This window comes from Oreochromis niloticus, linkage group LG10, assembly GCF_001858045.2.
Source record: "Oreochromis niloticus isolate F11D_XX linkage group LG10, O_niloticus_UMD_NMBU, whole genome shotgun sequence".
In the NCBI taxonomy this organism is placed as follows: Eukaryota; Metazoa; Chordata; class Actinopteri; order Cichliformes; family Cichlidae; genus Oreochromis; species Oreochromis niloticus.
In genome coordinates this window covers 11373854-11385148 of record NC_031975.2, presented here as the reverse complement: position 1 = coordinate 11385148, position 11295 = coordinate 11373854, and the positions used below count along the sequence as shown (strand labels likewise).

General features: G+C 39.3%; 2 protein-coding genes across 6 annotated transcripts; one reads left to right on the top strand and one right to left on the bottom strand.

Moving 5' to 3' along the window:
• The first annotated feature begins 407 nt into the window (after positions 1 to 407).
• On the top strand, positions 408 to 4274 carry tm4sf21a (transmembrane 4 L six family member 21a). 2 transcript variants are annotated; one of them, XM_025911054.1, is made up of 5 exons: positions 409 to 700; positions 1066 to 1131; positions 3568 to 3707; positions 3792 to 4022; positions 4128 to 4274. In XM_025911054.1, exons 1-4 carry the CDS (start codon positions 524 to 526, stop codon positions 3988 to 3990), a joined length of 582 nt encoding a protein of 193 aa, XP_025766839.1. In that variant the 5' UTR covers positions 409 to 523; the 3' UTR covers positions 3991 to 4022; positions 4128 to 4274. The 2 variants fall into 2 exon arrangements, with proteins under 2 accessions (XP_025766840.1, XP_025766839.1); XM_025911055.1 differs by lacking the exon at positions 4128 to 4274 and having other exon boundaries at positions 408 to 700; positions 3792 to 4023.
• A 74-nt stretch (positions 4275 to 4348) lies between these two features.
• slc25a15b (solute carrier family 25 member 15b) lies at positions 4349 to 10919 on the bottom strand. Of its 4 annotated transcripts, none has more exons than XM_003456799.5 (7): positions 10526 to 10919; positions 8746 to 8832; positions 8150 to 8408; positions 7923 to 8060; positions 7605 to 7780; positions 5941 to 6099; positions 4349 to 5813 (listed from the first exon to the last, which is right to left on the bottom strand). In XM_003456799.5, the coding sequence occupies exons 2-7, from the start codon at positions 8798 to 8800 to the stop codon at positions 5692 to 5694; spliced, it is 909 nt and encodes a 302-aa protein (XP_003456847.1). In that variant the 5' UTR covers positions 8801 to 8832; positions 10526 to 10919; the 3' UTR covers positions 4349 to 5691. The 4 variants fall into 4 exon arrangements, with proteins under 4 accessions (XP_003456847.1, XP_005472106.1, XP_025766829.1 ...); XM_005472049.4 differs by having other exon boundaries at positions 8746 to 8836; positions 10526 to 10902; XM_025911044.1 differs by lacking the exon at positions 10526 to 10919 and adding an exon at positions 9465 to 10502 and having other exon boundaries at positions 8746 to 8836.
• Positions 10920 to 11295: the final 376 nt, after the last annotated feature.

Below are 11295 nucleotides of genomic sequence, written 5' to 3'. Positions count from 1 at the left end.
TATAGCAGCAGCAAAGCAAAGTCCAGCTGTGCTTTGATCATGCAATACAGCATATCCCCAGGATGTCTTACACTGGTTTTAAATTTGTCTCTGACACCAATAATCTTGGCTGTTTTACATTCCGACAACATACAAGAAACTCAGTTGTATTTAATCCTAAAAACAGTCTTGGAGGTGTGACCACTCAGCTCATTAGTTGTGACATCATTAGTACCACCATGTGTCACTAAGGTGACCAACAGAAATTAACAGAAATTTGGCGTTATCTTATCATGCCGACACCAACTGGCGAACAGAGCAAGCATGAGTCAGACACACTTCCACAGCCTGTCCCAGACCCTTTTTTCCTTTGCTATTGCCCTGTCACCACACCTCCCACACCCTAACCTCCCTCCCACTTATGAATTTATCTTCCCAGTATGAATCCCCAGTCACTTTGGAGTGGAGCCTCTTTCTATAAAGGGCGATTAGTATCTGAGCTCAAACTTTGCTACCAAGTTAGTAACTTTCTCCATCTGCAGACATGTGCACTGGAAAATGTTCCCGCTGCATTGCTATTACTCTGTACCCACTAGTAGTCATATCTATCATCTGTAACATCGTGCTGTTCTTCCCTGATGGGGACGTCAGCTATGCCAAAGACGGACATATTACCGAGGAGGTGAAATACATGGGGGGACTCATTGGAGGGGGCATACTGGTGAGTGGTCCTCTGTTTTTCAGTGTGTTACTAAAGGATAGAGCTGATTTCTTTTATGAAAATTTGGAGTCTCAGAAAAAAATATACCTTTACACATGCACACAGTTTTAGACTGTATATCTGAATTAAATCCATGTGTTTTCTGAGAATTAGTTTATTGTTTAAAGATTTGTTTCAGTGTGTTTGACACTCGCATGAGAATCATCTAAACTGGGCGTGAGCAGGGTGCAAAAGTCAGAATTCATTGGTGCGCACTGTTTCTTAAAACATGAATGAAGGCTCATGTTTGTATGTTTACAGAGTCTTTTATTCCCCTAATGTCAGACTGAATATTATGTCCTATCACCTCCTTTGTCCTTCTACAGGTGTTGCTACCAGCACTGTACATTCATTTAACTGGCAAAGAGGGTTGCTGTGGAAATCGCTGTGGGGTGAGTCAGACATGAGTACAGTAAGATGCTTCAGGTTAGAGAGGCTTGAAGTTTAATGATTAACACATTAAATGTAAAGTATCAATATGCATATGCACACACATCTCGACTGAAAGGAGATTTGAATTCTGTAAATGTCAGGAAAACTCTTTGGACTCTCACTCTCACTGCAACTTATGTGGATCATTCCTGGGATGTGGTACCGTTTGAGTCATCGTGACTAAAATAATGTATTTTGTATAATAATGGGTCATATAAAATGTATAATTTTGTATAAAAATGCTACGGCTGCAGCAACTCATCAGGTAATTTGAATAACTTCATCATAAAAACATGTTTCTAGCATCCAAAACAGGAGCGCTTTTTTTTTGTAATCGCCATAAAACCTCTGGGTCAATAAAACATTGTGGCACTGATGTAGGGCTGTTAGGTTGGATATTTAATTATTATTAACATTAATTATTAACATCTACACAATCATAACATCTTATTTTAAGGAGCACAAAATTTTGCATCAAACTGCAGGGCAAACTTCGCAATGCTGACATGCTCACTTTTCTTCAGAACAACCACCACAAGCTCCTTTAACAGCGTACAGACACAAACTCACATATTCACTTAAACATTATAGGTAATTTTACTTTATGCCCTAGTTTAAATTGTAAGCATAGCTTATTTTATTTGGCTTTACTATACTTGAGATCATTTATTTATTTTTGCATTAAGAAATGTTTTCCTTTAAAAAATTTAATCTGAATACTACGGGAGGGTTTAATTTTTTGAAATTTTATTTTTTTAAATGATTAAAAATGTTGCAATTTCTAAAATGGAAAATGAGCAGTTCATTTTAAGATACCTCTGTTTTTTCTTTTGAATATTTTTTATTGCTCATTAATAAGACAAAAGTATTTCTTATCCAGTTACACTTAATAATCAATTGATGGAATAATCGATAAAATATTCGATTACTAAAATAATCGGTTGCTGCAACCCTTGTCAATACAATACAATTTAGACAAAATTATTATATTATAATATCCTGAGCCTGACCAGTGTATTTTTTTAATAGTTTAACAAGTCCAGTTTCAGCTGAGATACTTTTTAGACAATGTTACCATGTTGGCACTGAATGGACTGACCCATATAATTCAATTCAATTCAGTTTTATTTATATAGTGCCAAATCACAACAACAGTCGCCTCAAGGCGCTTTATATTGTAAGGTAGACCCTACAATAATACATACAGAGAAAATAAAACAACAATCATATGACCCCCTATGAGCAAGCACTTTGGCGACAGTGGGAAGGAAAAACTCCCTTTTAACAGGAAGAAAGCTCCGGCAGAGCCAGGCTCAGGGAGGGGCGGGGCCATCTGCTGCGACCGGTTGAGAGATTTTAATATTATAATAGACTAACAGATTTTATTAATAGATTTTCATAAAATCAAAACGTAAAGTAGTCCTGTTAATGAACCGTTGTTTCTAAAGTTAAGCTACAATTACACTGTGAAATGTGAGTCTGCTCCAGAAATTAAAAAGGTGACCTAACACAGCACCAACCAGTAGCACCCAAGTTAACTTGCTCTCTGGGTAATATTTACATTTAAGGGAAACAGTATTGTATTTTTATATATATTCATTTTGTTTTCTTTGCACATTTAAAACAAGTGAAAGGTGCAAGCTTTTGTCATCTGCCTTGTTACAAGTGTTATAAGCTTGTTCTTTTTTTAGATAATTTTGACTATAATTATTTTTAACCTGGATAGATTACAAATGTAGCATTTATTTCATTAAAAGTTTTAGCAATAAATATTAATTAAAAACATTTCTGATCACGTCCATGTTCACGAACATGGACACGTATTCAACTTATGTATTTATACGATTACTATCACTTTGACCTTCATATCAATATAATGACCTTGAAGGAGAGGTCAGAGGTCAAACGTGAAATATTTTAAATCTTTATACTGTACTTTCTATATGCTGACAATACACAACACAATTGTAAGAATGGTGGTTTCTGAATTATAAAGCTTTCCCCTAATTTTCAGCCAATAAAACATTAAGTCGACCTTGAAGACCTTAAAGCCAAATTTTAATGGTTTGCTAACATGACCTCACGCTAAGTTTTATCAGAATTCATTTCAAACCTTTTAAGGTATCATGCTTACATACAGAGTGAAATAAACACTAGCAAAACAAACTCTGTGGAGGGAGACAGACCTGTTTTAGTATGTTTGGTTTGGCTTGTAGTTAAACTTGAATGAATCTACAGTTTATGGGAAAAGCAAACACTGAAAGAAAAATGTCACCAGATGCTTAGTGAGCACCTACAGCTACCTAAATGTTTCATTTATCAACAGGATGGAAAAAAATGTGTCTTTAAACTGTATCATGATTGCATTTGACCTTTATCATTTACTCTCTCTGCAGATGTTCTTATCAATTGCATTTGCTGCAGTGGGTGTTGCAGGAGGCCTGTACAGTATAATTGTTGCAGTACTTGGCTTGCAGAATGGGCCTCTCTGCAAAACCGTACTGGTCTGGACAACGCCTTTTAAAGAACTCACAGGGTAAAGCACAGGAGTGACTTCCTCGTGACACATTTGATATGTTTCTCAACTCTTAGTCATTTATAAATCTTCTGTCTTGCACAGTGACAACAACTACCTGCAGAACGATAAATTATGGAGCTTGTGCACAGAGCCTAAGAACATTGTGCAGTTTAACCTTGGACTGTTCGGCACTCTGCTGGCCACAAGCTGCCTGCAGGTGATCCTCTGTGCCATACAGATGATCAACGGTCTCTTCGGCTGTCTGTGTGGAACCTGCAATAAGGAAGCTCAGATCGCCTAAAAAAATGTATAAATAAAAAACATTTAAAAAAGGTAAAAATGATTTACTTCTCAGATGCATGTAGAGACAATCCACACTTCACCTCTCCTCTCTGGATTATTATGTGGTTATTTTTTTATGTATTCTTTAATTCACAGAGAGTTTCTGACAGTTGATGGGCGCCCCCTGCTGGATGAATGACGATAAACTTCATGTCTGCATCTGCATAAAACATTCTCTTTGAAGTTGTACTGTTTAACAAAATAACTTTTTATGTATTTAATACTTCATATATTAACAGAAAACTTAAATATTAAAATGCACAACAGTGAGTTTAACAGTAGAAATGATTTACACCAATTAGATGGCCAGTTTTAAATAAACTGGTTTAAAGCACTGCAGCTACAGTTTCAGTACTGCATTTTGTTGTATGTGACGTTTGAATAATTGTGCTTTACAGTCAAAGTAATACAGTAATTACAGTCAAAGGAAAATAAAATAAATCTTACTTTTAATGTAGGCTGCATTAGTACAATAAATATCAGGTTTGATGTACAAACAGTTCTCCATCTTTTGTTAGCATTTCCAGGATAAAATATCTACACTTCTGTATAAAACTGAAGAGAACAGGATTGAGAATTCTGAACTGCAAACTCAGCATTGAAAGGGGAAAACATATGGGAAATGGCACATAATCAGGCAAAGGTTACACACACAAAAAAAGATTAATGCTGGGTCTCAACATACTGAAGAATCACAGCACAGAGTGGAGTACAGTATGGCAACCATGACAAAGAATAATCAGCCTATGATTTAAAACAAATCGATGTTCCTTCTGAAAGCAGCAGAATTTATGAGCAAAACTACCCAGACAGACAAACCCAGGTGAGATCCCAAATTAAGGTGTCCACATTGCTGCCAATGATTCTATAATGAGTTAATAAAATTTAATGAAATAGCATATGCCACTTTATTATCTTTACATAGTCATATTAAGTTTTGCCCTAAATATAATCTCAAAACCTAAAAGAGTCATTTTATTCATGTCTCTGCACAACTTGAAGAGACAGGAATGTATTTGTGCCTTCAAGTAGTGCATGTGGAGTGGATAAGAGCCCCGAGTGTTGCTTGTATGACCACAGGGGGCTTTCACAACAACTCTCCTCTTTAATCAGGTAACCGATCCCGTGTGAAAGAATCGTTACGTGTGACGATGACCTTGTTGAGGTAGAGGTAAAATAATAAACGGAAGTGCTGGCAGTTCCTCATAAAGAGGCTGTTTGCTCAATACTGTGCTATGCTTAGACATTTTATTAGGTACACCTTGCTAGTTCCTGCTACTGAAATCCCAGCAGATCAGCTCAGTTTCTGAAATACTCCAACAACCACACCATGTTCACACTTACCAAAATCACGCGCCTTCCCCATTCTGATGCTGAACTATGAATGTGATTGGCTGGTTAATGAGCGGCAGAACAGGTGTACCTAACAAAGTGGCAGGTGACTGTATTTTTCCCACCGAAGTATTAAAAAACTATAAAATTATTCTATGTAAGAACCAGAGTAATACTGTGATGTAAACGCTGAGTCAAAAGCGAGTTGCTTCAGTCTCAAAGGAGATGGAGTGTGGCAGTTTTCAGAGCCCACGTATAAGGTCATTTGGCTATAATACTTCACTTTCAGTTCGCCGTTTCTTCATTTGTGTTAAGGATGTGGACCGTTTTAGCTGTCAAACTGCTTCATCATGAGCTTCCGGCTGGCCTCGTAACCCAGAAACAGAGCTCCATTAGCAGGGAAGGTGCGGATCATGGTGGGGGTAAGACCAGAGTAGAGCGCCCTCACACCTAAACACAAGAAACAGCCGAGCTTACAGTCTGAAAACTGAAACTGCTGAAAGCTTTAGTCTTTTGGACCAAGACTCCTTTTCTAAACATGTTATGGAAAATATTATAAAACCCTTCATCTGCTTACCTTCAGTGCGAGTGATGGTCATGAAGGTCTTGAAAAAGCCCGCCTGTTTGCCCATCATAGACATGACTTGAATACGAGATTTGACGCAATCCATAGGGTAGACCACCAGCCACAGACACGCCCCTCCAAAACCCCCGCTGAACACAATTGGAGCCACACCTTCAAGATACACAGCATGTTAAATATTAGAGTTACTGACAGTGCAATAAAAAAAAGAATGCTTGCTTTGAAGGGCTGCCAGGAGAAAACGTGCTCTATATAAAAAGATCATAGGTTATCAAAAATGCATCTGACTGAACTACGTCTGGACCAATAGCCTGAGGAGACCAAAGTTGACCAACGTCATAACAACCGTCAAGCACGGTGGAGGAGGGGTGATGATTTGGGCTTGATATACCGCCACATGACCTAGGTAGGTTACAGTCATTAAGTCAACCATTAACTCCTCTGTATATGAAAATATTATAGATTCAAATGTGAAGCAATCGAAACAGAGTCATGTAACAGGACAGTTTTTCCAAGCATGCCAGCAAATGTACAACAGAAAGCTGAAAAAGAAAAGGGAGTTATTCCAGCAGCCACAGTCAAATGTTGTAACTGCTGTAACTGAGCATGCAGCCTACTCTGTTTGACTTGCAACACCTTTAACATGTATGCACCAAGCAGGTATGCAGTTTACATGGTGTACTAATGGAAATGTACTGACAGAAATATCCTAACAGAGACATATTTGTAGTTTGATGACATTGAAAGTAGGGTAGTAATTAATTTCATCACTTCCGTCAATATATCGAAGGTGACAGGCAGAAATCTGGTTCAAAGATGTGGACTGTATTAAAATTTTCTTCACTTCACAAGTCAAATATAAGCACATTATATTATAAGAAGTAACATTTAATAACATATGTAAGTTAATAAAGTATATAATTTGTGTCTATTCTTTTGTCACTTTATTTAACATCCACGTTTTACCAGAACGCCGTCCTTTTCTCTCCCGACATGCCACTGCCATTCTTCTTCATAACCTGGTCACTTCCCGGATCGATTACTACAACTCTCTTCTTTTTGGTCTTAGTCAAAAATCTATCCATAAGTTTCAACGTGTCCAGAACTCTGCTGCTCGTATTATCACCTGGACCCCTTCTATGCATCACATCACCCCTGCCCTGCAGCAGCTTCACTGGCATCAATTTCAAGATACTTTTGTACACATTGAAGGCTATCCATCATCTCTCGCCTTCATACCTCTCTGACCTGGTTCAAATCACCATTCCTTCTCGGTGTCTCAGATCCTCCTCCTCTCTTTCTCTTTCCGTCCCTTCCCCCCGGCTAGCCACCATGGGGCGCAGGGCTTTCTGTTGCTCTGCCCCCCGTCTCCCTTCCTCCTGAGATAAGAAACATCACTTCCCTCCCTCTCTTTAAGTCCAGACTTAAAACTCACCTATTCACATCAGCCTATTCTACATAAATTTTTCCATCCTGCTACTTTATTTTATTTATTAGCTCAATGTTTTATCCTTATTATTTTGTAAATTGTTATGTTTGTTGTTGTTATTGCTTGTGTACAGTGTCCTTGAGTGTTTTGAAAGGCGCTTTCTTAAATAAAATGCATCATCATTATTATTATTAATAATAATAACATAGGGAAACATTTATAGGAGTACCTATGTCATCCTTGCCACATTTCATGTAGTCTGCAAAAGTTGTGCGGCAGAGTTCGTAGGCACCGAAGAAGCAGAAGTAACCGGGGACCTCTCTGGCTATAGTGGTGGTCAGACCCTGGAAGAAGCCCAGTGGTCCCTCATTCCTTATGATGAATTTCACCACTGACCACACAGTGCTTCAGACAGAGCAGAGGGAAAGGTTGGTCAGTACACGAGACAGTAAAATAGCTTTTTATTAGATGAATATTTAAAAAGAACTGCAAATTACCAAACTGCACTTGAGAAACACCTGCCCCTGTTGTTAGGCAATTTACTTACTTCTGGCTACTGGCAATCTTGCCTGATGATGCCATTTCATGCATGGCTTGTAGTCGGCACTTGACAAGCTCAGTGGGGCAGAGCACCAGCGATGAGAAGATGGACGCTACTGAGCCAGCACAGGCTTTCTGCACGTCACTAACAGAGACAGAAAGACCAGCAGGCGGTTAGAGATCAGACACACACAAACTCAGGGCTGGCTTTGTGCTAACATAAAGAACAGCTACCTCAGCACAGCCTCGCTGTGCAGGCCGGCTGTGAAGCGGATGACCTGCTGACAGAAGCCGTAACTCATGAAGAGCACGGCGTTTTCGGCGATATTGGCCATCAGCGCCGGAGTAGTGCCCTGGTAGAGCCCACGCAGACCCACTTGTTTGTAGGTAGACACGAAGCAGTGGATGAAACCGCGGTACAGCTTAGGAAAGGTCTGCATTTTGACCTTTACTGTGTCTAGAGGTTGCCCGCTGAAGACGCACGCAGCTCCCCCTGGGGAGGACGAAAGTACAAAAACAGTAAATAACAGATGTGAACCGGCACATACAGACAGTTGCTACAGGAAAGGCAAACTTTTCACAAAAGCCAGCCAACATGTGCCGTGAAGAGATTAGCATCATAGCGGGCTCAGGCGAGAAACAGAAACACTGAAACAAATGAGCCAGAAAAAGACAGGAGTCATCAAAACATCCTTCAGTCTGACATAGGTGGTGAGGTTTTGTCAGCAGTAAAAAGCAACAGGATTACTTCATAGATATTAAAGACTGCATGTGCACATGTGTATGCTGGCTACTGTAAAGAGTTTTAAGTGACAGGCTACTCAATTTACCTGTGGCTCCTGCAGAGAGATCAATGATGGCCTGGACTACTGGATGTGGAGCCATGGTAGGTCAGAAAAGGTCTCCCCTCCTCTCAGCTACCTGGGAAAAAATAGAAACCTATAAACGGTGTGCTTTAGTAAAAAATACAATCAGTTCATTGTTCCCCTCACACGGTAAATATGTGTGGATTAGATCCCCCGGAGAGAAAAGACCAGCTGGGTTCATTACTAGTACACTAAATTAGTTGCAATTTCTACCAGAACTGCTCAAAATGTGAAAATAAATAAAATGTGAAGATGCTGGTAGATCTTTCTATGAGCTTGCATGTTAAAAATAGTGCACACATGATCCGATTTTGCACTTTGGGGCGTAAAATAAAACTTTCCCCCCCCAAAACTCCTATACAGCTATAAAGATGCATATCTGACGGTATGTTTAAAAGGTAAAATCCTTCTCAAAGTTCTATCCTTCTATAAAGCACCTGTGATTTGAAAAACCCAATGCCAAAACAGTCAAACAGTACTCTCTTCTACCAAGCCAGCTAACAATATTTATGCATTGATTTAACATCTTGCTCACATTACACAGACATCTTTTACACAAGGGACATAAAACAATGCAAAGTGAAAGAAATATCCAGTTTGCCTGTAGACTGTTAGACAATATCAAGCAGTAAAATAAAGCCCATATCTGCACAACTGCAAACTTCAGTGCTACATAGGCATACCTTTTCTAAAATCCAAATGATCTTCTTCTCCACGCTGTGTGCATGTACCTCCACCTCACCTTATCCCTCCTTCACTACATCCATGAGTCTCCTCTAAGGTCTTCCTCTTTCATTCCCGCTTGGTTGCTCTATATTCAACATCCTTTGTCTGGCATGTCCTTGGCACACATCCAAATCATTTCAACCTTGTCCTACTAACTTTATTTAATTTCCTTCTATAATTTGACTACTAGAATTATTATCCACAAAGGAAATTGTTGACCACTAGAATCAATGACCAGAAAAGTCAAGGTTAGATTAGCTTGGTTGGTTTGCCACGGGTCACTGGCTCCAAAAGTGTCCTGCTTGGGTTGCAGCTCTCTTACAGCACTGCCATCCCGTCTGCATTTGACGTTAAAACATAGTGCTCATTCAACAGTGGGTTAGCTGAGACTACATGCATGCAATTAATAACAATAGCCCTCAGAATTGGTTTCTATGTGGACAAAATCATTACATTTGAATTAAGAAAAGCTCAAAAAAGTGGATCCTGTGGAGAAGAAAAGCAGACTTTACCTGCGGTTTACCAAAAGCAAGTTCAGTCCTGTCTTTTAAGCCTTGTGTGGTCTCGATGCGTGCCAATCTAAAACCTCAGAGCTCATTTATAACTGAATGAGTGGTTCACAGCTGCCCTCTCTTCTACTAAACTATCTATTCCCACTTTTAAGGACACGGTGGTGACTCTTCCCCAGCTGATGAAACATGGCTCCAATGTTACTATCACTGGCCTATCTCAGCTTACACGTTACCAGCAGAGGCTGGTAAATGTTATTTTTGTGGCATAAATTAAACATGTGTTTTCCCCCGCTTCTTTAAAACAAAATGACACATGTATGCTGTATGCCACGGGTAGAGCAAAAAGTCCAACAGGTATGAGAGATAACTTAGGTTGTTAACATCACGAAAATCCAACAAGTTCGCTGAAATTATCAAAACAACTTACTGCTTTAATGACCTTACAGCGTGGGTTCACTCTGAGAGCTGAACAGACAGACGGAGTGCGGTAATTTCAGAATACCAACCTTACTGGAGAGCTTCGAGGTAAAATCTGTAGGTGAGGTTAACCTGGATGTCTATGTGTCAGACATACGTTAATTCAGGGAGCTGCTAACCAAAGCTAGCATCATGCTAATTTACTCCAGCAGGCCACCGTTCAACGTGTATCTTAATGCTATCTCATTTGCAGCGCCTGTCCTCACTGTCTGCACAATGATCGATGCATTGCCCATCAACGATCCTGGGAGGTGATGAGGAGAGTACAGAGGTTGTGTCATTGGAGGAGAAAATGAAAAGTTGAGAGCGCCCTCTCTGCTCTAAATTCCAGGGACGAAACTTGCCGTCGCCCAACGACTCTGCTCAGAAAATTAGCAGTCTTACTAACCAGAATTTGCAAGAGCTGTAATGTAATTGGACTTTTTAAAATTTACATTGTAGCGTTACATGGTTATTATATAGTCGTAAATGTTAAATAGATGTCAAGATGCAGAAGCCGTCAGCGATACTGAGTGGTCCTCTTAGTTTTCTCGAGATCTTTGACACGGAGCCGCATGGCACAAGAAGAACCGGTAAAGCTTCCGGTTCACATGCTTTCGTGTTTTTCAAAATAAACTTAAACACCCCATCGAGCTGCCGAGTATTGAACAGATTGTTTTTGGTTTTTATTTCTATATATGTTGAAATTATTTTTGTATTATTATTTTTGTATATACAGTGCTATGCGAAAATATTAAAACACCCATCATTTCTCTGTATTTTTCTTCCAATGAGCCGGAGTTTCTTGTATTTTTTGAAG